The sequence below is a fragment of the Vulpes lagopus genome, chromosome 4, assembly GCF_018345385.1.
Source record: "Vulpes lagopus strain Blue_001 chromosome 4, ASM1834538v1, whole genome shotgun sequence".
Classification (NCBI taxonomy): Eukaryota; Metazoa; Chordata; class Mammalia; order Carnivora; family Canidae; genus Vulpes; species Vulpes lagopus.
This window is the reverse complement of record NC_054827.1, coordinates 119,656,714-119,684,586: the sequence shown is the minus strand read 5'-3', so window position 1 is coordinate 119,684,586 and position 27,873 is coordinate 119,656,714. Positions and strand designations below refer to the sequence as shown.

At 55.0% G+C, this 27,873-nt stretch overlaps 1 protein-coding gene across 1 annotated transcript in view; it reads right to left on the bottom strand.

The window, feature by feature from the left end:
• Positions 1–27,873, bottom strand: part of SORCS2 (sortilin related VPS10 domain containing receptor 2) — a 458,218-nt gene that overhangs the window by 253,251 nt on the left and 177,094 nt on the right. Inside the window, 1 exon segment of the mRNA XM_041753851.1 lies at positions 23,662–23,729. Coding sequence (XP_041609785.1) covers positions 23,662–23,729 — 68 coding nt within the window.

Genomic DNA, 27,873 nt, shown 5'->3' with positions numbered 1-27,873 from the left:
AAGTGAATATTGTTGGAAACATGGCACGGACAGCCTTGCAGGGTTGTCACAGTCCTTCAACCTGTGAGAAAGACGCAGAGTGTCTGGGAACTGCAGGAAAATGAGACACGCAGGAAAAAAAAAAAAAAAACTTCATTAATAAAACAATCAGAGAGGGACACATGGGTGGCTCAGTGGTTAAGCATCTGCTTTCAGCTCAGGTCGTGATCCTGGGGTCCTGGGATCAAGTCCCACATCGGGCTTCCTGCTAAGAGCCTGTTTCTCCCTCTGCCTGTGTCTCTGCCTCGCTCCTTATGTCTCTCATGAATAAATAAATAAAATCTAAAAAAAAAAAATCTGAGAAACTTAAAACAAAACAAAAACTGAAAACCCTCCCACCTGCTGCACCCAAGTGGCATGCCTGTATCATCACCTGCCCCACCCCAAGGTGGCGCCTGCCCCAGGGAGGTGCCTGAGCCTCTGCCAGGTGGGTGCTGGGTGTCCTCCAGCTCCAGGTGTCATCCTAAGTTTGAGGGAAACCTACAGAGGGCAAGCTTCGGGCTTTCCCATCCCAATCAGCATGGAAAGGGTTTGGAGGAAGAAATATATTTGGTTGTTTCTCATTTGAGACTCATCCTAGAAGAGAAGTGATATATCGGTGGAAACGTTGCACCAGATGTCACCATACCCAGTAATGTCCCTCTTTTGCAAAGGCTTCGTGCATACAAATTTGGGGCTCTACTGGAAAATGCAGAAGAGGAGTCACAGTGGGCAGCCACCTTCCCATGGCAGGAACACACGCAGCCTGAGCCCAGGGAAGGCACGCAGGGGAGACCCACACAGCCCAGTCTTTCCTTCTTCCTTGACTTTCTCTTGGACTCCAGGCAGGAAATCCTCCAGGATGCTGTGCAAATATCCTTCAGGCCCAAGGCAAATAATCTCCCCTATGCTGGGAAGAAAGCCTAGAAAAGCTTCCCAAGCACATGTGAGTACAGCATGCCCTGGGAACTGGGACAGTGGCCACTGGTCACCCACCGAGGGCTTCCACCCTGCCCCTATCAGGCACTCCCCAAGAGCTCTGCTTGGCATCACTCCTTACCCCCACGACCACCCCGAGGCAGGCGCCATTATCATTCCATTTCACAGAGGTGGAAACAGAGGCAAAGAGGCTCAACAACTGGTCACAGGACCAGCTGGCAATAAAGCCAGGAGTCGAATCCAGGCAAGAACGGGACCCAGGCCCTGTGCTCCTAACCCTCCCACCTGCTGCACCCAAGAGGCCAGAGTTCAAGTCCTGACGCCACTGCTCCGTGGTCTCAGCCTCGTCTTCCTCATTGTAAACAGGACGATCCCCACCTCCTGGGGTCCGCAGCAGGATGCATGACCATGTGTGGAGGGACAGCTCAGCTCAGTACGCGCACCGTCAGTGAGGGCCCTGTACAAACCCTCCCCCACCCAACATCTTTCCTTCTGCGTCTCCAGCCCACCTCTTCGAATTCATTTTCACGGTTTGGTTTGATTTTTGCAGATCTTCCTCTTAAGACACACTGTGATTTCTGGGCCCGACACGGCTGATTAGCCTTCCCCAGGTGAGCAACTTAGCTGCTTCGCCATTTCCATGTGCTTCCCTCCCCAAATTCCTTCTAGATTGGCGAACCAGGCTGGTCCACTAGCTGGAGCTGAGGCCCCGGGAGAGCGGCGGGACACCCCAGGAACAGGCCTCCGTGGGCGAGTGGAGGGCATTGGGGACCACTCACCTCACCCAAACCTCCAGGCACGGGCATGTGGACTGTGGGCATGTCACTGTGCATGCACACACTCACGTCTTCATGGAAACTATCACGCAAAGTCAACAGCTGGCCAGGGGTGGGCCCCAATCCCAACTCCAGCCCAGCCCGGTGCTGAGAATGGTGAGCCCTGCCTCTCTCCCTTCTCTGCCTTCTCAGTCTCGGCCGCAAAAGGGCCCAACAACCCGCAAATAGCTTCTGCAAGTGGAAACCCTTGCTCCAGGCCCTGGACCTGCCCCCTCCACACCTCCCAGCCCAGCCTCACCCCAACTGCTCTGAGGTGAGGGACGGTGCCTCCTGCAGAACTGTCCCCAGGTCACCACCCTGATACTGCCCACCCTGCTCCCGGCTTATCTTCCTCCCTCAGCCGCTGCCACTACAGAGCACACTGATTTCACGCATTACTCGCGCCCATGCTCCTCTCCCGTGTGTGTCAGGAAGCCTCGCAGGGCAAGGCCCCCACTGTTCCCATCTCCTCGGACACAGCCGGCTTAGAACACAGCCCCATGAGTGTTCTAATGTGACTGCTGGCTCTATGTGACATCATCTTCAGCCTCAATCTCCCTCCAGCACATAGGCAGGGACCACCAGGCCTGGACATCTCTGTAGAGTCAGATGTTCCTGAGAATGCCCAGCCATGGCCAGACCTCCCAGGAACACAACAGGGACACTCCATCCCTCAATAAAGGAAGGCCAATTGGCTCCACTTAGTTCCAACTGCCTTCCCCCAGATGCTGTGCTAATATCCTTCAGGCTCAAGGCAAAGCCATGTCCAGATGGACTACACCAAGGACGCACAGCTCAGCTGGCCTGGGCCTGGGGGTGCAAGGCAGCCACTGCCTCCCCAGAGTGCCACTCAGGCAGTCCCCAGGGCAAGTGCACCCGTGCCCTTCTCTGTGGCCTCTGGACTCTTCCCCCACCATAGTGGTCAGCAGTCCAAGGCAGCATCACACCCGTTCTGGACTTATGGGCACATTCCGGGTGCTGAGCCCCCCTCACCCCACTGCTGCCCCACTCAGGCATTCCGGCCCTGCCTGGAGCCGCACAAGCAGGTACATCCCAGGGGGCAGGAGGCCAGGACTGTTTTTTCTACTTTGCTCCCAGCTGGGGCATCTGACACTGGTCAGGAGGGGATGTATGTGCAAGATGCCCAGGCTGGCAGGCTCCAGATGTGCCAGAGCTCTGTGGCCCAGAGAGGGACAGACAGACAGGGTGTTGCTGGGAGTCCCAAGCTCCAGCTTACATTTAGGGTCTGGCTCCAATGCAAGTGATGGAGTGAGAAGCCACCAGCCACACCTGATGACGCAGACACGTGCAGGGGCCTGCTCCCTGCCCAGAGAAGGCTTTGTTCTTCCTTCAGCAAGAGGGAAATACTACTGCATGCCCACTACACTGCACCCTCGAGACTCAAACTGTACCAGCATTCTCTTCGTGACATCCAAAAGTCCCCAAACCCAGGCTTTAGCACAAGGGAGCTATCCTGGAGGCAGCCACTGTCGGATACTCATCGCACTCATCACACCAGACCCAGAAAAGGCCCCTTCCTAGCTCCTGCCACCAACACGACCTCCTTCTGCATGGCTGTCTGCATAGCCCAGCTTCCATGGCCTTCCCTAGGAAGGCTGCCCTCACCACCCCATTGATCTGAAACATGCCAGATTCACCGAGTCCTCACTGTTCACAGGGCCCCAGCCTGACGCCGCACAATGGGACCTTTCTGGAAGAGACAGGGAGTCCTCGGAACCATGCAGCAGAGCAGAAAGCATAGCTCGAATGTGCCAGGCTTTGCCACTCACAGCTGCATGACTGTGGCCAAGTTACTTAACAACTCTGAGCTCCAGTTGCCCTGTGAATATAATGTGGATAATGAAGGTACCCCCTCCTATGAAAGCTGTCTGAGGACAAAGCGAGGTAACCATGTCGGAGCCTGCCCCCATGCCAGGCACACACAGCTGTAGAACACCTGTGCTATCCTGTCGATCTGAGGACACCAGCCCCTCCCTGAGCTGACCGTGTGCAGCTTCCTGTAGCTCAGAGAACCCTGGAAATATGGCCGAAGGCCACCACCCAGAGGGAGCCCTCGAGGGCTTGGGTTCACCAGATGGCCCTGAAGAGCCCATTGGCCAGATGACCCATAAGCATCTGTCTGCTCAGTTAGATCTATATTATGAGGTTGAGAATCTGATAGATTCAGGGTGCAGGGTAGTGGAGAAGAAGAGAGAGGGAGAGAAGGGATCTTCCCTTCTCTATTTGAAGCAGTTCTGGGGGTTCCCTCCACGAAGTACCTCTTACAACACTTGGAAAACATTGTGCTTAGTCCGACACCCAAGAGCTGCCCTCGGATCAGGGGCGTGGGCTGGGAAGGTTGTTTCCAGAGCTGGACGCAAACCCCCGGCTGGTGAAGAAGCCCAGCCCAGCCATCCTGGCTTCTCCACCTGGCTGGGGGCCACCGGGCAGCCCCAGGAGCCAATCCTGTGCTCACTGACTGTGGGAAAGTTGTCTCCAGTGTGGCTGGCGGGCCTGGACGCAAAGACTTCTTCCCAAGATAAACATGAGCCCTGGCACAGCACTGCAGCTCCCTGACGGTCCTGGGGGGTCTGCGGCCCAGTGCAGCAGCCTCCACCACCGGGGAGTCCGAAGTGTGATTCCTCCTGAAAAGACCCACCACGGACAGCATGGCATCAGGGCACAAGAACGCACACTTGCAGCTCCCCAGTCCCTGGGGGAAGGCCAAGGGGTTTGCGTCTGGAGGCTGGAGCTCCAGGCCTGACTCTGCAGCACAGGGCCGCCTCTCCTGGACGCCTGCTTCCCTCCTGCGATAGCAAGAGGCTAGGCTCAGTGGGAGCCCAGCACCAGCGCCCCAGGGCCCGGGGCGGGGCATGACGACCAACCCTGGGCCCTCATGGTGGACAGCGCGGTGGCCCTGGGACAAGGTGGCCCACTACCACCCCTCCCTCTCCTTGCTCCCAAGGCCAGAACGCCAGGCTGCTCCAGGGAGAGCTCAAAATTCTTCTTTGCTGGCAGCCCAGTAAGACCATCTTCAAGTCCCTTCTGTCCACAAAGAGCATGCCTGAAGGTTCGGCCTGCCCTTGGGCCACCGGCATGTGGCCTCTGCTGGCCTCCTGTCTCCTCCAAGCCCAGAGGGCACTGGACTCACTGTGCAGTTGTTTCCCCCTAAAGTGGTGGGACAATCTCCCTCTCGCACCAGCTTCCCAGGTCTAGGCCTCCCGGGGCAGCAACTCAGTGGCTAAACCACCAGCAGAAAGTAGAGAACACCTTGGGCAGGGTCTCTTGTTTCAATGCCACCAACACCTCGGGTGGGGGCTTCCTGGCGGGCCCTTCCTGTGGGACTCCACAGCCACCTCCAACCAGGGGTGGTGGGGGGCATCCAGCTGAACCTAAACACAAGGCTCTCGCGTGCTGTGCCATCTATGCTTAACTTCAGTGCGGAAGAATCCGACACCCAGGAGTGTGCAGGAATGCAGGGAGCACCAGAGGGTCACTTGCAGCCTCTGGAATCCAGGCCAGGGTGGGGGTGGGGGAAGGGGCTCCACCTTGACCTGCCCACTGCCGACCCCAGGCTCCTAGGGCCAGTCCCTGAGCTCAGCTCACCAGGGGGCCAAGGTCAGGGGAAGGATGGGGTCTGCTCCACCCGCCTTCTGGCCCCACACCCCACTGGGGGACCAGAGCCATTGGCAGCTGTCCCAGGACAGAGCCAACCCCACCAGGCGGTGTTTAGCATGGCAGCCTGGGGGAGTGCGGGCCCCGGGATCCAAGGTCCTCCCACCTGGAGGGATGTGCTGGTTCCCACGCACATTGGCCTGACTGCCTGGGGCAAGTGGAAGCCTATCTGTGTGACGGCGCGCTAAGCAGACCTGCCAGGGCTTGCAGACACAGCGCCCTTCCCAGCACCCCCACCACCACCCCCACACCAGAGTGACCACGAAGCAGCAGTCCCTTGTCCCTCTCCTGCTGACCCTCCTGGGAAAAGCCAGCCCTACTGGGACCACAGTCCTGCCACCATGAGGGGGTGCCACTCATGTGCTGGGCCACATGGAGCAAGCCGCTGGATCTTTCTGAGCCTCTGCTTCCCCAGCTGACTCAGAGGGCAGACCCAGATTTCACAGCCAGGAGGCAGGGCTCAGCGTCCACCTGGGCAGACAAAGACGGTGAAGCCAAGAGAGCCAAAGGCACAGACGTCTTGGGGCACCTGGCATTCAGGCCTGTATCTTCTAGGTCCCCAACCCTTCCACCCTGGTGCTTCTGCTTCAGGGGCTTTGCTAAGGGAGCTGCGATAATTATCTCATTGTTTGGAAGAGGAATAGACAGCTGTCTGACATCTCCGGCCCCAAACCTCCTCCTCACACACGGCCAGGAAAAACGTGAGGTGCCACGGTTACTAGTGGCCATGTCTCCTGGAAAAAGCTGCTGACATCCCAATCATTCTGCTGGCCAGCAGCTACCTCCCAGATGGCTGCTCATAGACCTGCCCATTGCTGGAAGGCTGGAAGACTCAGGAACCTTCCTGAACAATGGTGTGTTGGCACCAGCTCATGCCAGCTTACATCAGCTTTCTCTGGCTCACACCAGCTCACACCAGCTCACTTTGGCTCACTTCAGCTTACATCAAACCATGCCAACTCATGCTGGCTCACTCTGGCTCACACCGGCTCATATCAGCTCATATCAGCTCACATCAGCTCATACCAGCTCACATCAGCTCATACCAGCTCATGCCAGCTCACACTGGCTCACATCAGCTCACACCAGCTCCCATCAGCCCATGCCAGCTCACATGAGCTCATGCCAGTTCACAGCAGTTCATGCTGGCTCACTCTGGCTCACACTGGCTCACATCACCTCATGCCAACTCACACCAGCGCCCACCAGCTCACACCAGTTCATGCCAGCTCCCATCAGCTCCCACCAGCCCCCACCAGCTCATGCCGGCTCACTCTGGCTCAGCTCCCACCAGCTCACACCTGGTGAGCTACAGCCAACCAGGCTGAGCGCATTGTTGGCTGAGCTAGCTACAGCCAACAATGCGCATCTCCCCCAAACTCCATTATAGTTTGGGATTGGCTGCCATGGACATTGGTAAGCACTACACATTAGGGTTTCTTTCCTGGGGTGCTGGTTGTTGAACATTTACCAGCACATCACTACTATTCCTAAAGCTCCAGAATTCCAGAAGCTGAAGAAAGCCTGACACCCCTGAGAAGCCGGCTTGGGTCTCCTGAGCACTGACGCTGCCTGAAGACACGCCAGGCCCTGGGAGGGGTAGGCTCTGGTCCTATCTGGTCCCAGGCAGGAAACAGACCTGCCCCTGCCCCACGCCCTCCAGAGCAGCTCAAAGAGCAGCCAAACACAGTATCCAGACTCTGCTTTCCACTCCACGGGCAGACTTCCTGTGCCCCAGGCTATGTCCTAGGCCTGCAAGAGCAAGGCCCCACACAAGGAGACGGCTCCCTCCTGCCGGTGCCTAGTGAGGCGCACAGACATGCCATATGTGAAGAAACAATACCAAGGTTTGGAAATGAGAACTTGATTAAAATAACAGCATTACAAACATTGCATTTAAATCCTGGGAGATTATGATAAACACAACAGAGAAAACAGCACAGAGAAACTGCATCTAACACACAGTGCTCATGACTCGAGGCTGTCAGGACGGCGGCTCTGAGAAGGTGGCTCTGACCTCACCCTGGTGCATCGGGGTCTGGCGTGGCATCCAGGAGAGAGGCAGTGGCAGCCCTGACCATCACCTGGGAGGAGACAGGAGATGCTGACAGAGCCTCCAGCCTCCTGAGGGCCAGGCCTGTGGCACAGTCATGCTGATGTCCCCAGTACCCAGTGGAGAATGTCACTGCTTGTGGCTTGGAGACCACATTCACTGCACAGAGGGACTCAGGCCAGATTCTGTGACCCCGCCCCCGGTGCCATCACCAAGGGCAGCAGGGCTGCCTCAGAAGGGTGGTGACAGTGACAGCCACATTCCCTGATGCTTCCTGGAAGCCAGGTACCTGTTGTATACATCCATCACTGGGTCCTTGGACCCACCAACCCAGGCGACACTGTTATCCACATCTGACAGATGCTGAGCTAACCTGGACTCAGAGAGGGGGAGTGACTTTCCCAGGGCCACACAGCAAATAAGACAGAGCCAGGAGGGACTCTGCATGGCTCTGAAAAGCCTGTGCTCTCCACCACCTATCATGTTGTCCTCAGGAGAAGGGAGGATGTGACAGAAGCTGTGAGAGCAGGAGTCTCTTGGAAGTGCAGAACATGTTGGCACAAGGGGTGGGGGCAGGGGGCTGCTCCTTCTGACACAGGGGAGCCTGGGGCCCTCCACACACCAACAGCTCCGTGTGGGGTCCCACGTAGAATTTTAAATGCAAACACCTACCATGGAGACAAGCAAAGGAGCAGAGCAGAGGCAGGGTGCCCCGGGCACACGAGAGAACTGGAAGGAGACCCAGAGGAGAGCAAAACCTAACAAGAGTGATGGTAGGCATCGGCCGGAGACCCGGGAGGCAGCCAGCTCCTCCTGCAGCAGGGGGCGGGCTGCCCATCAGGCAGGCCACACTGCATGGGGCTGGAGGCTGTGACAACAGAGGTCTGAGAAGAAGCCCAGGGTCCCCCTGAAGCTGCCCCCTCCCTCCCAAGAGATGCTGCTGCTGTGACTTCAGAAGCCACAGTGTCCCCTGGCCCTTGCCCTTCATCCCCAGCACGGCTCCACAGTCTTTGCAGATACCCCAGTGTCTGTAGCTCTGGGCCGCCTAGCCGTCCTTCCTGAACCCCAGGCAGTGCCCAGCAGTCTGGAAACAGCCTTCATGCCCCCCTCATCCTTCTCTTCCCCCAAATGAGCCTCCTGTGCCCATCAAGGGCCGCAGCAGTCCCGTCCTTTTCTCCGTGCCTCTTTGCAAAAGTCCCCCCATCAAGAAGTGGAGTGATGTCCCTAACCCCTGAGTGGAGGTCGATCCTGTGACTTACTCTGATCAACAGAATGTACAGATATGATGTTCTGGGATTCCCAGGCCTATGTATTTCCATTCATTCTAGAATCTCTGCCCAGCTGCCATGTGTCTAAGCGAGGGTTCGCCTGCTGCAAGATGTGAGACAAGCGGCCCAGCTGCCCCCACCAGCCCAAGCACAGCAGCCAAGCCCCCGAAGCAGGCCACCTAGATGACCGGCTGCTAACCACAGATGTGCGAGAGAACCCGGCTAAGAGCAGAGGGTGAACCCTTCTGAGTCCAGCCCACATTACTGAGCCACAGAATCACACGCTAAATGAAAGGTGGTTTTAAGCCACTAATCGTGGGGGACGTCTGTTACGCAGTGAGAGCTCACCGACATAGCACCACCATGCTCCTTCATGGTTGATCCTGCAGAGGGTATGGCGGCAGCTCCCCAGATTTCTAAGCGAGACTTCTTTGAGACATGATGTCATTTTTAGAAGGTTCCTGATGGAGTGGAGATAGTGGCCTCTAATCTGCTGCCTCCCTCCACTCAATGGCCCCCTGCCCCATTTCTCAAATTTTCCCCTTGTCAGGACTTGGCATGGGTCCTCATCACTGCGTCTGAAACACACCCCCTAACTGTTCACTAATTTGGGTTCATCCTGAACACAATCAGGTTGCGTGCCTCCTCCTCCAGGAAGGCCGGGGTAAGCCCTCAGCTAGCTTCACTACCATCCTGCACGCTCCCACACGCTCCCTCCTTGAGGCACAGTTCATACATCACCTTATGGCATCACTTGGCCCCGGTGTGCCTGCCTGTGAGCACAGGAGCCCCGTGAGGGCAGAGGCCGGGAGTCTCTCTCATTCAGTTCTGAGCTCCCAGAGCCAAGGAGCGCATCCAGAACGTGTTAAGTGGTCAGAAAAAAACATGCTGAAGAGACAGAGGGGGGAGAGAGGGGCAGGAGGGAGGGGGCAGGATGTGATGTTTCACATCAGTAAGCGTCCCGCTCACTCACATCTGATTACGTGGGGACCCTGAGCCTGAAATTCAGCTGGGAGCAAACAGTCCCATTTTATAGGTGGGCAAAGAGGCTCAGACACGGCGAGTGACCTGCCCAGGCTCGTGGGTAAATGGCAGAGCTGGGACATCCAGAATTAGGGTGCCTCTAATTCTCCCGAATATAAATTTGTTATACTGAATATAACAAATTTATATTCGGGTTTACCTCCAAACAAAGTAACATTCATAGCAAAATAAAAACAGCTACATCTTGGACCTGAACGCTCAGCAAACTTTGCCAAGAGGATTGTGCTGGATCCGGCAGTTCCTTTGTTGCTGACGAGGACACCAGGGCTCAGAGAAGTGGACGGACTATCCCCAACACCCGCTAATAACGAGGACACCAGGGCTCAGAGAAGTGGACGGACTATCCCCAACACCCGCTAATAAATGGCCGAGCTGGAGAACCCCATGATGTCACTCGACCACCAGCAGGTTCCCTGGATGCCGCTGGCCCTGTAAACAGGTTTATGGCTCCATCCTTCAAAGCACACTCAAGCGAGGTTTATTACATAATAGAAAACAAAGATAATGTTTTCATATGTTTCCCACTCAGGGAGTTTTATTAAAATGCAATAAATCTCCAGGGCAGGGTGCGATTTTAATGCAAAGGGCACGGGATCCAGCTCTGCTGTTCTGTAGACCACAGGGAAAGGCAGGGGCGGGGGGGAGGGTGGGGAAAGAACTGCACCCGCCCCAGTCTCAGCCCCCTCCCAGGAACTGGGTCCCGGAGGGCAAGGAGGGACGAGGCTTTGGGGTCCCAGGGTCTTCCCCGCTCTGTGTTCCGCTCTGCTAGCTGGCCTCCCTAAACCATGCGACTGTCCTCCCATGGCCCCGCCAATGCTGCAGCCAGGTGCTAGGTCTGATCCACAACCCCATGCATAGCTCCCCAGTGCCTCTAGGACAGAGCTTGATCCTCTTGTTCATGCATACAGGGCTCCTTGGTCCAACCCTCACTGGCCCCCCAACCAACCTCCCATCATCCTCTGACCACCCCATGGGTTAGCCACTCCCAACTTCTTAAGATTCCTCCCACCAGGCTGGTTCATGCTTCCATGTTTCCACAGAAAATGTATTCTCTGTCTAGAATGTTCCCCTGCCTATCTGCCTGGAAAACTATTCATCCTTCAAAGCCCGATTCAGATATCACCTCCTCTGAAATGGCCAGTTGCCCTCTCCTGTGGGATCTTCAACCATAGATGCTGGTCCTCTCATCAGTCCCTCCCTCCCTGACATTCACAGCCAGTCCTAAGGCATGGCAAAGGGCTGGTACAAAGAGGGTGCTCATGAAATATTTCTAGAATTCAATGATCTGAAAATGTGTCTTTGTATCTTGTGGCCATCAAGCTGTCCTAGTCAGGCTTTCAACTGACCAGAGACCATCTAAGGGGCCTTCATGCCCAGTGTGGTGAACAGAAAAATGGACCCCCAAGCACATCCACATCCTAAAGCCCAGAACTTGAGCAAATGCTACCTTATGGGCAAATCGGACTTTGCTGACATGATGACGTCAAGAACTTTGAGATGGGGACATGATCTTGGATTCTCCCGTGAGCCTGATGTAACTCCATGACTCCTTGAAAGGGAGGACCTGCCCAAGCTACGGTCAGAGAAAGAGACAGAACACAAAAGACAGGTCTGAGAGAGGCCATGCCGGCAGCAGGGAGGACGGAGGAGGGGCCGCCAGCCAAGGAGGGCAGATGGCCTCCAGCTGCTGCAGAAGGCCAGGATGATGACTCTCCCCTGAAGTCTCAGGGAGGAAATGCTTGGTTTTAGCCAGTGGGACCCATACCAGACTTCCACCCTCCAGAACTGCATGGTAGGGCAGCCCCGGTGGCGCAGTGGTTTGGTGCCGCAGTGGTTTGGTGCCGCCTGCAGCCCGGGGCGTGATCCTGGAGATCCTGGATCAAGTCCCACATCAGACTCTCTGCATGGAGCCTGCTTCTCCCTCTGCCTGTGTCTCTGCCTCTCATTCTCTCTCTGTGTCTCTATAAATAAATAAATAAATAAAATCTTAAAAAAAAATCTCAAAGTTTGCTATTTAAAAAAAAAAAAAAAAAGAACTGCATGGTGATAAATATGCCTTGTCTTAAGCCACCAGGTTGGTGATGATTTGTTACAGCAGCAAAAGAAAACAAATGTGTGAGGTGTACCTGCCTGGCTACTTCCGGGGGGGCTCTCCCCAACCCTGGGCATCCCCCAGCCTCTACAATGCTGCCTGCCACTCCCGTCCCGTGTCACCGCCCCTTTGCTGCTGGGCGAACTTCTACTCAGCCTTCAGAACCTGTTTCCGAGGTCCCAGCATGTCCAGGAAGCCCAGGCACGACAGCCCGAGGCTCAGCCATGCCTCCAGCGCTTCACATGCCAGGGGGCACCGCTCTGGGGTCTCTGTTCTCCCACTCTCGGTGACGTCCACATGGCAGGTGCCTGTGTTGCATTTGTTCTGAGTCTCCGGTGCCTAGCACAGTACCTGACACATCGCAGGACCTCAGGAAGCTCCTGGGAAGTGACCGGGCTCGGGCGGGTCAAGGTCAGAGGCCGCCACCCGTGCGTGGGGTGTGCAGGACGAGGGCTCACCCTTGCCTTGTCCCCACGGCTTCCTCAGCTGAGGTGCATTTGTGCCAGGACAGGAGGCAGCTATCCTATGAAAATCCAGGCATTTCTCTCCCATCCTCCTGCCTAAGTGGTGCTTTGTTCCTCTCCCGCTTCCCCCATGTCGCCAATAACAGCCTCCGAGACAGACCTCCACGCTCAAACACACGCTGAAATCCCAACACCCTGTAATCCCGCGGGCACGAAAGGAAGCCCGTGCTTGAGTTTATCCTATGAAAATCATCAAAGACACGGGAATAACTCACGGACGAGGCCGCTCACCGCAGCCTGCTTTACATCTTTAGGCTGCTGGAAATGGAAAATGATGCCGATGTCTGAAATCAAGGATTTGGTTAAATAAATAATAATATCTCCTTTGGCTGAGGGTTTGTTCTATGGCCACTAAAAAGCAGCAGTTTGAAAATATGTAGGAGCATGGGAAAATGTTTAATACATCACATTAAATTGGGATCTACAATTTATAAAACACGTATATATTTGCATCTTAAAAAGACTAGTGAGACTATCCGTCTCCAATATTAATGGATGTAATCGCATAAGGTGGGTTGGGGTGGACTGTCTTCATGCCTCCTGGAGGTTATGGTTTCCAAAGTTTCTATGATAATTATGTATTATAATTTTTAAAAGGTGTTTTTAGGGAGAATGTTCTGGAGAGGAATTTAGCAATATCCTTATCAAAAACATCTTTTTTTTTCCTTTTTAAAGGTCTTCTTTATTTATTTGAGAGAGAGACAGAGAGAGAGAGAGAGAGAGAGAGAGAGAGCAAGGGGAAGGACAGAGGGAGAGGAAGAGGCAGACTTTCTGCTAAGCAGAGAGCCCCACGTGGGATCCGATTCCAGGACCCTGGGATCATGACAGAGCTGAGGGCACATGCTTAACCCACTGAGCCATCCAGGCGCCCCTCAGGAACATCTTTCAGAGGGTCGATGGCATCACACAGCCTCCTGTTTAAGGGAATGTGAAGTGGCTACTACAGAACTCACACACAGTGCTTTGTGGGCGCTGATCCCGCTCAGTGAACCCTGGGGCCTGGGTCTGCTCCACCAGGTGGAGAACACAAGAATCCCGATTCCAAGTGGAGATGAGCAGCAGGCCATGGGAGAGGGTCTGGGAGAGCCCAGGGGAGATGCCTGGCCCAACTGGGGACAGGACATCTGAGCACAGGGAGGCCAGGGAGAGGAGGCCACAGAAGCCCTTTGCCGATGGGGCTGGGGGAGTGCCCTAGAGGGAGAATCTGTGAGTATCTTGAGGACCAAAGAGATGGCCCTTGGCTACGTGCAGGCCCAAGAATCAGATCATGACCCAAAATTCACAGGCTGCCCTTCCCCATTGAACGCCTGTCCCCATTTCTCAAAAATGTACCCGAGAGGATTGGAGGGACTGGGAGGCTGTGCCATGGGCTCACATGTACAGGGAGGCCTCCACGGCCTGGCGGTCAGTAGCCATGGCTGCAAGAGCTCCACTCACAACAAATGCTCTGCCCGGAGCCCTCCCAGAGAAGCCAAGGACCTGTGTACTTTCTGCTCACATCTGCCATTGCCCTGGACCCTTCCAGAGCCTGGGGCTGGCCTTCCCAGCCTTCAGGGATGGGGGCGCAGGAGGAGGACGCAGGAGAGAGAGGGATTAGGAAAACACACGAAGGATGAAGGACGAGGGGTGAGCCCAGATGGAATGTGGCTCCCAGAAGGCAGGCCCTGTCCAGCAGCTAGACTTGGGCCTGCCTAGGCTGGAGAATGTTTCTGTCACCTGCCAGGGTCAGCAGCTGTACTTCCCTAATGCAGCCTCAGGTGGCCGAAGGGTTGCTGGGATGTGCTGCACGTGGACAGAACTTAGCAGGATGGATGCTGGGGATGCGGGGGATAAACACAGGAGAGGCCTGCAGTGGCCACAATCCCACAGGAGACGCCATGCAGGGAGAGCTGCCCTAGAAGAAAAGGGACACTGAGGTGGTGCCCGAGGACGGGATGTTCCTCCAGAAAGTCCTCCTTGATTACCACTCCCTCTACTCAACTGAGTGCAGGCACCTAGCACTTCCCTGGTTCTCTCAGCTTCATCAATGTTCAGATAACACGCCATCACCCTGGGTGACTTGCTTGGCTATACTCTTTACTGAACTGTCTTGGGGGTCATTGACCATGCCTTCCTTCAAACCCAGAGCCTGGATGGCTGAAAGTGAGGATGGGGAGATTGGTGGACAGGGGATGGATACATGGGGAATGGAAGATGGATAGAAGGATGGGGGGATTGGAAGGTTGGTGGGTGGACAGGGGATGTATGAAGGAGGTTGGAGGACAGATGGATGGATAGAGGGATAGATAGATGGATGCCTGGATGTATAGGGTCTGGTGGGTAGACAGGAGATGGATATATGAGGGGATGGAAGGATGGATGGATGATGGATGGGGTGATGAATAGACAGGGGATGGATACGGGGAGGGTGGAGGATACATGGATGGATGGAAGGATGGATGGAAAGTTTGTGGGTAGACAGGAGATGGATACATAGGGGGATGGAAGATGGATGGATGGGGGTTGGTAGGTAGACAGGAGATGGACACATGAGGATAGAGGATACATGGATGGATGAATGGATGGGTGTGGGGATTGGTGGGTGGACAGGAGGTGGACATGCAGGGGATGGATAGATCAATGGATGCAGCATAGACACACGAAAGGGAGATGGATGGATGAGTGGATGGATGGTGGGGAGAGATGGAGGAAGCAAGGGAAGAGGCTAAGAGGGGAGGAAGGAAGAGGGATGGCCATCAGGCAGAGAAGACAGTCACTGCCAGCTGGGAGGAGTCCTGGGGAGGTGTGGAACAGGGGGACCCAGGATCTGGGCGAAGGCAGAGGGAGGGAGAAGACACTTGGGCGCTGGGATGCTGAGGGATTTCCTCAAACATCCCATGACCTTCCAGCCACCCTGAATCTTGTTCCAGAGTATTTTACAGGCACCGCAAGGCCTCAGAGCCTGACCTCATCAAACTGTTGATTCAAATCGAATTATTTATTGAATAGACTCAAACCCTGAAAGCTTTTAAGTCAGTGCCTGCCTTGATCCCTATCTGCTCTGGGTCTTGATTAAATCAAACTCAGACCTCCATGGTGATGCTGAAGCAAATGAGGAGAGAGGCCAGCCGGGGAGGGATAAAAAGCTCCCCAGAGAAGAAAGAAGCAGGTCTGACACCTACTAAGTGCCAAGCGTCCATACATTAGCTGCCATCCTTGCCATAACAGCCTGTGAGGTCTACACTGTCACCATCTCCTGCTCAGAATATGAGAGGATGCGAGGCAGGCAAGTCTTGGAACCCAAACAGATGTGTGATCTCTGTGGGGCACAGACCACGCAGCTGCCAGGCCGAGGTTAACCTCAAGGTAAAGCCCACTGAGGTCTAAGACTGTCTCTCCAAAATCCCCACTCTTCCCAGGCTGCCCAAGGGCAAAGCACATCCTGTCTTTGTCATTCTCCCACTGGAGACCGTAGCTACAAGCCCTAGAAGGACCATATGGGCACAGCAGGTCTTTGTTTGCCCTGGCACTCGGGGCCCCAAGGGACTGCTTGGGATTTGCTCTGCACACCATCTCTGTCCACCTCATCCTAGGTCGGTTAAGCCAAGTGGATGCCCCCATCCCTGGCTGTCATCCACCTCTACAGGGAAGGACCTGATTTTGCTTAGATTTAGTGCTCATTGAGAGCTCCTTGGACGGCTGTGGTTCACTGCTCAAGCTCCTCAGACCCTGCATTTACTACCCGGAATGCTAAAATTCTAATCTATTAAAAATGGAGAGACAGGGGGGAGGGGGAGACATCATAGGACCACAGAACTAAATCTGATTTTAAATAGGATGGCATAATAACACAGTAACGTGATACATAAACAGAAGTGATCTGAAAAATCTCAAATGCCAGCTCTCCCAGAATACAAAATCTATGAAATGGAGCTTCCCAAAGTGTGTTCCAAGGAAAGCAATCCTGGGAAATGCTCAGCAGAACAAAAATAAAATAATACATAAATATTAAAATGTATCAGTAAAGTAGAATTAAAATTAATTTAATTTAAATTTATTTTTTAAAAGATTGTTATTTATTCATGAGACACACAGAGAGAGGCAGAGACACAGGCAGAGGGAGAAGCAGGCTCCCTGTGGGGAGTCCGATGAGGGACTTAACCCCGGGACTCCAGGATCATGCCCTGGGCCGAGGGCAGATATTCAACCACTGATCCACCCAGCAGTCCCAATTTAATTTAAATCTAACATGAAATAATATTCAAATAAAATCAAAATGAAAGATTATGGTCTCAGACGAGATGGAGAAATGAAGCCCAAGCTTCTCCTGGAGACGTATGATGTGCGTTCTGTGTCAGAGGCTCCCAAAGTCCTACCGCAAAGAAACTTGGTTGATTTGCAACCTAAGAATGTTTACCAAACATATATGACCACATGTATTTTCTGGAAACACCTCTGACCTGGGGGACACCTAAATTGTCGTTCAGCAAACAGTGACTGCTCATTTCCCCTCCCCCATTGGTGTTGGGTTGGATCCTGTGAGTTGCTTTGGTCAATGGAATTCTAGCAAATGTGAGGTGAGCAGAGGCCTTAAATGTGCTTGTGCGGTTAGTGTGGTTCTTGAGCTATTGTGTGGTGCATGCAAAGGATGTGCCCTGATGGCCTCTGTCCCGTTAGCTTGGGTCCCAGAAGAAATACAAATACAGCAGCCCATGCCTGCCAGCCCGCAGCCTGAGCAGAAATGCCCACACATGACCCCTCTAAGGCAGCCAAATCAGTTGACCCAGGGGTGTGAGAATAAGTATTCAGTCCATTCCACTGCATTTGGGGGGACTTGTTAAACAGCATGACAGTCACCCTAGCTGACTAATACAGCATCCCACAGAAATATTCTTCTAAAAATTGCACACAAAATAATACAAAAAACATTTGTAAGAGGAACCATTCTTAGAAGCTGTTGGGAAAGGGGGGCCTGGGTGGCTCAGTAGGTTAAACATCTGCCTTCAGCTTGAGTTAAGATCCCAGGGTCCTGGGATCAATCCCCATGTTGGGCTCTCTGCTCAATAGGGAGTCTGCTTCTCCCTCTCCTTCCCACTGGAGCTCTCTCCCTCCCTCTCGCTCTTTCTCAAATAAATAACATTTTATGAAAAAAGAAGAAGAAGCTGTTGAGAAAGAATGAACAGCACATTCTGGGAGCTCAAGACACACTCAGAGGATGTGCCTCTTAAAATCAAGGGTCTTGGCGAGCATCTGGGCTATTTGCAGTAGAGATGCAGAGTTTAAGAAAAAGTTGAGCAACCCAAAAGAAAAAGATGTAAAATACAAACAGGTAAATCCCAGGAGAGGAAATGTGAATAGCCAACAAACAAAGGAAAGTATGTTCAGTCTCAACAAAGAATCACAAAGATGCAAAATAAAACAATACTGGACTGCAGTGAGTGCAGACATAAGAAGTCTGAAGCTTCTAGAGATGCGGGGTGGGAATCATTCCACAGAGAGCAGGCAACAGGGAGGGGAGGAGGAAGCTGGAGATAGGTATGGACGCTCACTGCAGCTCTGATGGGAATAACAAGATCTGGGAAGATAAAAGCCCTTAGGCTCTCACGCAGGGGGATGCATAGATCGGCCGGCTTACGTTGTGCTACACCAATAAATTATCAAAATCAAGTTAGGAGTATAAATCAAATTTTAAAAGGCGGCATGATGCCATTTACATCAATATTTAAAACATGCTAAACAGCAGAACACTTCGGTTGTGGACAGACACACACATGTGTACTTAACATATAAAGCACACTCCGTGATGATCCACACCAATATCAAGATGACGGGGTCTCCTGTCGGGGAGCAGAGGCAGTGGTGGGGTCTGGGGGATGGTAAGAGGAAGGAGAGAGCCGGGCTTGATCAGAATCTGTAACAGTGCATTCCTTGAAGAGATAGAGATCCCAGGGAGGTAAAAATTAACATCTGTGACAGCCAGGGACCCGGGATTCGGCCAGCCCAGGCTCTGCTCTGATAACAGCTAATACTCTACATTTCAGGGGCTTCACCCATCCTGTTCCTGTTCACCATCCACTGGCTCACACTAACCAGATGACCCGAAAATGACTACCAGGGAGGCCGGGGAAGAGAGGAGATGCTTGGATTATTTGGTGAGCACTAAATTATCTCTGACACACAGTACCCAGTACATTCTAGGATTCCTGTATACCCTAAAGATCTCATGATTCAATTTGGCATAGAAGGAAGAGAACCACCAGAGGAAGGGGATTTCACCAAGTCACTCTGGGAGAAAAGCTGAGGCCCAGGCCCATCCCAGTATTTCTGAGGTTGCCTCTGGCTGAAGGTCCTGCCCAAAGTCATATGCGCCAGGGGAACAGTAGGGCTGGTGTGGCCTTCATACCATCCTGATTCAGAGACGGTGCAGGCATGGTATCAGGTGGTCTATGGGCCTGGGGCTGCCATTTATTATCACTGTGCCCCTAGCCACTCTCAGTGTGAGGCCACAGGCAGTCCCAGGGCCTGGGACAGCAGAGCAAGCCTGGGCATAGAAAGGTGGGCCTAGGTCCACTTTCTCCCTGGCTCAGGGTGCTCCCAGTCCCCTCCTACTCTGCATGACAGCCTCAGAACCAACTCTGGGCTCCTGGCCTCCACACCATTCTCTAGGATGGCCCCACAGAGCCTTAAGAGTTTTCTAGGTCACATTAATATTTCCCAAGAACCATATCACCATACCTTTACCCATCCATCCATCCATCCATCCATCCATCCATCATATGTCCATCTATCCATCCATCCACATGTCCATCTGTCCATTTATCATCCATCCATCCATCCATCCATCTACATGTCCATCTGTCCACTTATCATCCATCTGTCCATCCATCTGATGCCCAGCCTGTGGCAGATCTGTGATAGGTACGAGGCCTCCAGTGATCATCAAGATGGACCCTACCAGTCTCTATCTTCAATAACCATATGTTCTGGATGGGGGGGCGAGGGGACAAAGACACAGGAACTCCCATGCTCAGGGACAGGTGTGAAAAGAATGTCTGAGGGCTGTTTTCCACTGAGTGGTGGGTGGTGTCTTTGAAGAACAGAGGCTCAGACTGAGACCAAATGTCCACAAGGGACCAGGACCTGACGGTCAGTGCCAAGTGAACTCCAGGCAGCCAGCCCCAACAGGCACAGCCCCCTCACATGGACCCAGCTTGGCATGACAAAGGTTCCAGCGTCAGGCTGGCTGAAGACTGAGGAGCTGGGGGAGAGCAGGAGGAGCCAGGATGGGGAGTGGGGTAAGAGCCAGGGGGTGTGGCTTATCCAAGTGCCTGGGGAAGCCACCACAGGATGTTAAGCCTCACTGCTAAGCGGCCAAACCCCTGGTGACTCAATGTGGTCTCCAGACCCCTGTTAGAGATACAGATCAGGAGACCTGAGTGCCCAGCGGAACCTGAGAGACAATGTTCTAACTCAGCCCATCCTGGGGCTGCCCTCACGTTCAGGATTACCAGGGAGCCTCCACACTCAGGCTGCTTCTTGCAAGACCTGGCTAGAGTGGCAGTAGTTCATAGAGCTTTCTAAGTGACCCTCACATACCTCCCACGGAGAACCCCATAATCTACATGTTGTGTGTTGCTCAAACCTTGGTGGCTTGCATCTACCTTCTGGAAAGCATTTACGAGGCAGCTAAGCCTCACTGGCCATCTGGGATTCAGCTGTGGTGACACCAAGTGGGCCTCTCAGGACCCAGCCCAGGCTGGATGGCAGCACCACATGGGAGGTCCTAGAGCTTGGCCCTGCCATAGCTCCGACCAAGCCAAATGCGAGCCCAGGTGGGGCACTCCTCAGCCCTGGGAGCTAGAAGAGCCAGGAGCGATCCTGCTCCAGAACCTCAGGAGCAGCTGGCCTTGCCCACACCCTGATCTCAGCCGCTGACCTCCAGGGCTGTGCAAAAACAAACTCTTGCTGCTTTCATCCTTTGCTTCACTGGCCCCAGGACCTTCCCAGAGACTGGATGTCAGTCTGGTCTGACCCAGAATGCTCCTCCTGTTGCCCTTGGGCTCCAGGAAGAAAGGTGTCCATGGGGAGACCAGCTCTGAAGCCAACGGGAGGCTCTCCCAGGGACGGGCTCACTGCCTCCCTGCATCCCTGCCCCTGAGAGGAGGGCACTGCCCCACCCTGAACAAAGGGGCAGGCTGCTGGATCCGCGAAGCCAGGGGGGAGCAGGGGGACGGGGTGGGGGAAGATGCTGATGTGCAGCCCACAAAATGAAATGTAGGACAATTAAAAATGCACTCAGCTTAGATTTCAGAGAACCATTTCCAGACTGTAAATACCATACCTGTCATTAAAAATGTATTTATGGCGACCACACAGGAGCATCCTTGGGAGGCTGGGGGTGTGTCCACTGAGTGTGGCTTTAATACGTGCGGGCTCCAGGCACGGGCTCCACCAGCCCCCATCCACACAGGCCTTGAGCAGCAGATGGCAGAGGGGTGGCATCCCCATGCAAGACCAGTGGCAATCTTTCCATTTCTGGGGACACTCACACAGATCCCAAAATACAGAGGGCGCGAGCCAGTCATGCTAGCAGGGGAAAGTGTGAGTGGCAGGTAAACACACAAGCGGCTCACCCTCGCCAGGAACCCAAGGGATGCCAAGGAAAGGGGCCATGGGCCGTGGGGCCCAGGGGTGCGGGCCTGCCTGCCAGGGGGGACCCGAGCACCTGCTGAAGGGACCCGAGCGCCCGCTGGGAGCCGCTCACCCTCGGGCTCCCTCTCCACCCAGGGAACTAAAGGAGGAGGAAAGAGACACATCTACAGGTTTTATGGCGACGGCGTGGCTCCGAGTCAGAAGGAACACACTCCAGGGCGAGTTCGCCGCCACAGGGCATGCCGACGCGGACACTGGCCAATGGGGCCCAACTGGAAACAGATGTGCGAAGGAGACTGTTACTCACATCTGCTGTATAAATACGTCCACGTGAGAAAGATAAACAGAGGAAGGGACGGTGCTGGACGGGGAGAGGGGCGATCCTTCCTGACATGACTGATGCCTTCGCATGTATTTTTAATAAAGGAAAGGAAGTGTCTGCATGCAGTGATGAGCAAGAACACGGAGGATTAAAGTCTGTTGATTTGCTTCGGAGAAAAACGAGATCAAAACCATTCCCATTCTCAGGACGTTTCAGGTCACATCGCCCGGCCCGCCACACTCTCCCAGGCAGGGCCAGGGAAGGACCTGAGGCTCTGGGAGAGCAGGAGCCCCCACGGGAGCAGCCCCTCTCTCAGCTTCTCTACTTGCACCCCAAGAATCTGAGTCTGGAGCCCATAAGCAAGAAGTCCTGGCCCCCACTGTGCTACAGGGCTGGCCCAGATCCACCTGTCCCCGGCCTGTCCCCCACGAGGATAGGCAGCAGGTGCTAAGTACACCCTACAGCTCTGACCCATGGGTACAGATCACACTGGGAAGGATGGTTCACTGTCCACACCCCCGTCTGCTCCATGTGCTGCCCGCTGAGACGCTGCAGAGAGCAGAGGAAACCTGGACTCTGGACAGGCAGCGGGGGCTGAGGAGGGAAGAACTACCCCCAACACACCCTTCAGACTCGGCTGGCATGCAGCAGGCAGGGCCACCCAGGTGGCCACAGAATTCTGCCTTGGGGAAGAGAAGACTCAGGTGCCTCTGTTCACTTTATAGCCCGGGGGACGTGTCCCGGGACCATCCACCTAGCAAGGGGGATCGCCCTTCCCAGGGGCCTCGCCCTGACACCAGTCCTAGAGCACAAACCCTTGGAGGGCTGCAACGAGATGTCACTGGGACCTTAAGGCTCAGGCCATCATCCACGCTCATGCCAAATGCTGAGCACCTCCCCCAACACTGATCAACATTGTTCAAAGCCCTCCTACCTCTCCTTGGTTGGGTGAATTGCTCCAAGGCGCAAGATGAAAATCTACCAAAGCAGGAGGTAATGGGGGGTGGACATAGCAGGACAGCATGTGTCTTCTTCGCAGGATGTTGACTCCTTTCCCTGAGGCTGGAAGGGGATCTGGGGGCACGAGGGGCCAGGCTGGAGAGTCTGCAGGGTAAACCCGCAAATCCACTGCCCAGAGGAGCCAGCTAGCAAAGGTGCTCAGGCTAGAGGGGTAAGAAAAACTGCAAGGCAGATGGGTGGCTTAGTCCCCAGATGTGGTGCCATCAGCACCACCAGTGACCAAGCCAGTTGGCCCCCAAGGCGACCCCATCCCTGGAACAACAAGGAAAGGATCCAGCCTGAGGTTTCATTTCAACACCTGCCCAATGCTTTGCAGAAATCCCCAACAAGAACCAACAGAATCAATCCTCAAGCCCCTGCCCTGGAAGCAAAGCCAAAAGCCAAAAATCAACTGAAGGGAGGCTGCACACAAACAGGAGTCCTGATGAGCAGGTTTGGGCGTTGTTGTTTTTTTTTTTTTTTAAATAGATTCCAAATAGAAAAGTGAATTAATTATTACCTGAGAAACATATCTTGAAAACCAAAAGGGCTCAATGCCCAGCAAATGTGGGAGCGGCGAGAGGCGCTTGGAGGAAACAGGATCCTCGCCCCAGAAAAGCTTTGAAATGACAGCCCAAGAGGCTGGGAGCCGCCCTTCCCCCTTCCTGGGAGAGCAGGTGTAAATATGGGAGACAATAGCAACCCAAATGATTTCTCCAAAACTTCTCTCCCACCTCATTTAAGACATCACAGGGGCTACTTCATGTCCTTGGGCTGAATTCACATCTCACAAAGAAAGAGAGCCCCCCATCACCAGTGGGTTATTTATTTACCAAGCTCTGCATCTGAGCCAGGAAGAAAGAGACACATCTGGACAATGAGGGGAATTGGCGTATTTGGTGGACCCCAGGAGCTGTGTCTGAAGTCCGGGGCATGCGCGCAAGGGCATTTGTGTGCTGACCTGAATTCTCAATGCAAACCCTCTTCCTCTGGGGAGGAGAAAAGGAAGAGGGCAGGAAAACCAGAAAGAAAAGAAGGCCAAGAAGCTTTCTGAAGGGCAGTCTCTTCTCCGGAGCTGTGTGTGTGCCCACTGATGAAATCCTTGATCACGCTCCATGTCTCCGACACGCATTTTGTAGCCAAAGGGAAGTTGTAAGAATGTCAACTCACAGGGGTGCTCCAACTGGGTGTTGCTGAGTGGGGAGAGGGAGTCTCGGCCCTCAGCCCTGGGAGACATATGGGTGCATAAGGAGAAAAAAACCCACGTTCAGGGTGACTTACCGCCACAGAGAACTTTCCAGAACTTTCCCCATGTCTGCATGGTAATACTTCGTCAGGATCAAGATCACCTGTGGTAGCGACAGAAAAAGAGAAATCAGTGAGTTTCAAGGCTCTGAGAGAGGGATATGATGACGCTGCCACTGCCGCCCTCAGGATTTGGGGTGTCATGTAGAGCATCAGCTGGCCGGGTCTTTCTGTAGGCCTCCCTGGGGGCCAGGGAGGGGGCTCCAGCCTCCCTGCAGCAGAGCGCCTATAGACACAAGACTTGTGTCTGCTCTGAAACCCCACTCCACTCTTTACGGTGACTTTGGGAACATCCCAATCCAGCCAGGTCCATCCGGTAGCCACCCCTCAGAATGAAACATTCAAACCCAGCTCTGGGCCATCACAAACTGTGGCCAAAGGGACAGCCGAGGGGTGGCCCCAGGCTGGGCAGAGAATGCATCTGATGAGGCTTCTGAAGACGGGGTCGGGGAGACCAAGCTGAGGCCCAGCCCGTGACAGCGGGGCCTGGTAGGGCCGAGGACAGCTGGATACCCGCACCCCATCCTCGGCACACGCCCCAGGCCTCACGCTAACAAAGCCTGTTTCATCTCACGCCCCTGCAGAAATCTGTTCCTACTAATGAAAATAAATGTGTTCAAGAGCACCCAAAAGTTCTCCCAATGCACAGAAAGGACATGAGGATTTGCCTGCCCAGCGGGAAAAAACGCCTTCTCCCCAATTACTTCACAAGCCAATGCATTTTCCCTGAACATCAAATTTCATTTCACTGCTGCCAATCCCTATTAGCAGCTACTAACACTCCCGTTGCCATGGGAACCCCGGGAGGTAACCGGGGAACACCCCCTTGCTCCCAGCAGAGCCCTGAGCCTGGCTAATCTGGGGTCACCACACTGGCTGTCCCTGAGTTTGGTCTCTTGCCGACAGCACAACCTCCTCCACTCTCGGTCTTGGGGGCGCAGCTGCCCCCCAGCCCCCTGGCCTGGCCTGGCTGATCCCCCTGGCGCTGTGATCACCAGGGAAGGCAGGAGGAGGGGACGCCACCGGGACCGGACAGCATGCGTGCAGGAGGCAGCGATGATCAAAAACAAACCCAAGGCCTCCCTGTCCGCGGAGGCGCGAGGGCCCCGCCTTGCTCGGGAACAAAGCAATTTTCTCCTGCCAGCTCTCGGGCTGCCCGAGCCGCGCAGGAATCCTCTGAAGGCCGAGGGAGACAGGCGGAGTGACAGGGCCTGGACGTGCAGGAGACAAGCGTATTTTTAACCTATTGATTTATATTTTATAGTCTCGCCGCTCCCAGAGGGGATTTCGAGGAGCCAGAGTGTGACAGCTGGAAGGGACCTCAAAGGCTGTTTCATCCAGCCCATCCAGGGTGAAATCCTCCACCCAACATCCTTAGCAAGCCCCAGCTGTCTGAGCCTTGCCCACACACCTCGAGGGGTGGGGAGCTCACCCCCTCACGTGGTACTCGGGTCCTCCTGCGGGCTGAGCTCCTTGTCCAGGGGCTTCTGCTGCTGGAACTCTCTCTGCCCTGTGGTCCATCTCCCAGTAGGACCAGTGCCCCTCCCATCCCCTTCTGGGCAGGGCTCTCCACTCATGCCCATCCCAGTCACTCTGAACACCGACTCCACAGGGCCTTTGCACAAGCTGTTCCTCATCTTGGGATCCTCTTCCCGCCACAATCCTTGATTCCTTGGATAATTCTAAGCGATTCTCAGACCTTAGTCTAACTGGCATCACTTCCAGGAAGCCTCCCAGGTCCCTCCCCTGGTTCAGTGCCCCCCACACTTCCCCAGACCCTGCGGTCTCCCCTCTGGCACCACTCGTGAGGCCTGTTTCTATCACTTGATAACAAGCCCTTTGCGGGAAGGAACAGTGCCAGGCACAGCTCCTGCGGTCTAACGTGACCAGGGCAATGAAGCCAGGAGAGGTGTGTGCCCCAAGCCAGGACCCTGGCCCCCTGCTCTGGCCATCCACTTGCAAGCCACTCTCTGCCAACACGAGTACACACTGTTGCCCACTCTTTGTGCAAGGGGACAGAATCACTCTGCTGGTACGACCTTAACCCATGAAGCTGAATGAGTTTGGGCTCCAGAGGCCAGGGACCGGGGCCGTCCTTGCCCGGAGCTCAGACAAGGAGCCACCCGAGACGGGTCAGCCCTGGGGGAGCCCAGCAGGCACCCTTAACTCTGCAGCTGGCCACAGAAGGAGCCCTCTGCTTTGGGGCTGGCCCCTCCAAGCCCAGCGTACCTCCGTTCCCCACCCTACAGAGCGAGGAAGCGATACCCAGCTCCCTCCGTGACGGCCAGGATGCCGGAGACAGCAGCGACCCAGAAGGGGCCACGCTCTCGCTCACATGCACTGGTGTCAGCTCTGTCCCCGACCCACGTGCTGCACCAGGTGATTCAGTTCACCCACATCAACCTTCTTTACACCTGGGACCCACGGGGCAGCTCCTGTCATCATCCCCACGACAGAGAAAGGAACTAAAGCAGAGTGAGCACCAGCACTGCGTGAGGGAGAACAGGGCCTGCAAGCTCCCAGCCGGCGGCCGTGGGAGCCCGGGGAACGCGTCCTGGGCCCGGGCTCCGAGCCGCCAGGCTGAGGCCGGGCTCCACCATCTGCGCCGCTGACACGGTGCTGAAATTCTCACAAGTGTTTGAACAAGGGCCCCACGTTTTCATTACTTTTTGAAAGTTGTTTCAAAGAACTAAAAAGTACGGCCTGCCCTTCTGGGGATCCTCAGCTCACAGCTTTGGAAATGAAATATCCCAGGAACGCTTTTCCAGCGGTTGGCATGTTACTGCAAGTGCTGGGGCGCTTTGATCCGGGTGGGAGAAAAATCTGGAACGGGAGTTGGGTGGGGCTTCTGTGTCCTGGCCGTCGCCAGCAGTTTCCTCCCACCTAGAGGCTGCCTGCACCCACCGTCCACACGACTCCTTCCAGAGAGTCAGGAACGTCCAGGGAGAGAACAAGGATAGGGAACCACCCCTGCAGAGGGGGGATGGGTCCCAAGGTCCCACGGCACCCCTGCACCTCCTCTTCTTACTTCCAGCCCCCCAGGCCCTAGAGGTGGGTGGGATCACGATGGGGGCGCTGTCCCAACGCCCTGGAGGCAGTGTCACTTAGGTCCAGCCAACCGTGACCCCAGGAGAGAAGCCAAGGTCTCTGGACTCCCCAGACCTGCTCATCCTGAGGCTGCTGGGCTGTGGGCTCCTTCAAGGAGGGGACGTGGTCTGCTTTGCTCCACCCTAGATTCCCAGGGCTCAGCGCAGAGCAATAGTTCACTAGTACTCGTCCAGGGAGTGAATGAATATCCCTGCCCAGACGCAGATCCAGGGAGGAGACGGTATCTGTCCTTCAGGCCGTCGCCACAGCCAATCGCAGCCAACCCCTGCTACCCCAGCTGCCGGAACCCTCAGAGCCCCCCTGTCTGGACCACCCTCGCCCTCTGATGCCTGCAAACACTGCCCGAGGGGAAAGAACACACCCCATTCTTGGGGCCCACAGCTCATTCACAGAGATGCCTGTCCAACCTTCAGGAGAGGAAGCTCCAGGACTCTGGTGGGGTGAGCCCACTCCCCTCCCAGGGAGAGCACATATGAGATGTCCCCAACTGCTGCATGACGCAAGCAACCAGGGACAGGGGGCTGGTGTGTGACCTGAGCAGCCCCCCGTTCCCCCCCCCCCCCCACCGACTCAGGACAGCCTGCGCTTGATTTAATGCTCTGCTGTCCCTATCTTGAAATTCCTAAAAATGTTTAAACAAGGGGGCCCTATGTTTTCATGATGCATCGGACCCTATGAAGAGCGTAGCTGGGCCTGACATTCCCCAGTCAGAGCCCCCCTCTTGCCTCTCGAGGTGCTGGAGAGAGTGTCTGCAGGACACCCAGTTCTACTGAGCCCGTTAAATCTCATCTCCCTGGATAGGGAAGCAGGAGGACAGGCCAAGGTCGGGGGCTGGAAGGAGCCCATGGGAACTTAGGATGGCTTCATCCAACACCCGCCTTTAGAAATGGAGAAACACATTCGAAAAAAGGAAGGATGTTCACAAGGACAGGCCTAGTCCCCAGAGATCCTTATCCAAGGCCCTGGGGTGGCTTCCAGGGACAGGAGCCGTGGGCCCCACCAGCCTGCTCCTCCGTGGAGAGGCAGCCCAGGGCTCTCTCCCCTGACTCATGCAGAGACCCTCTGCGGGTAGCAGGGCCT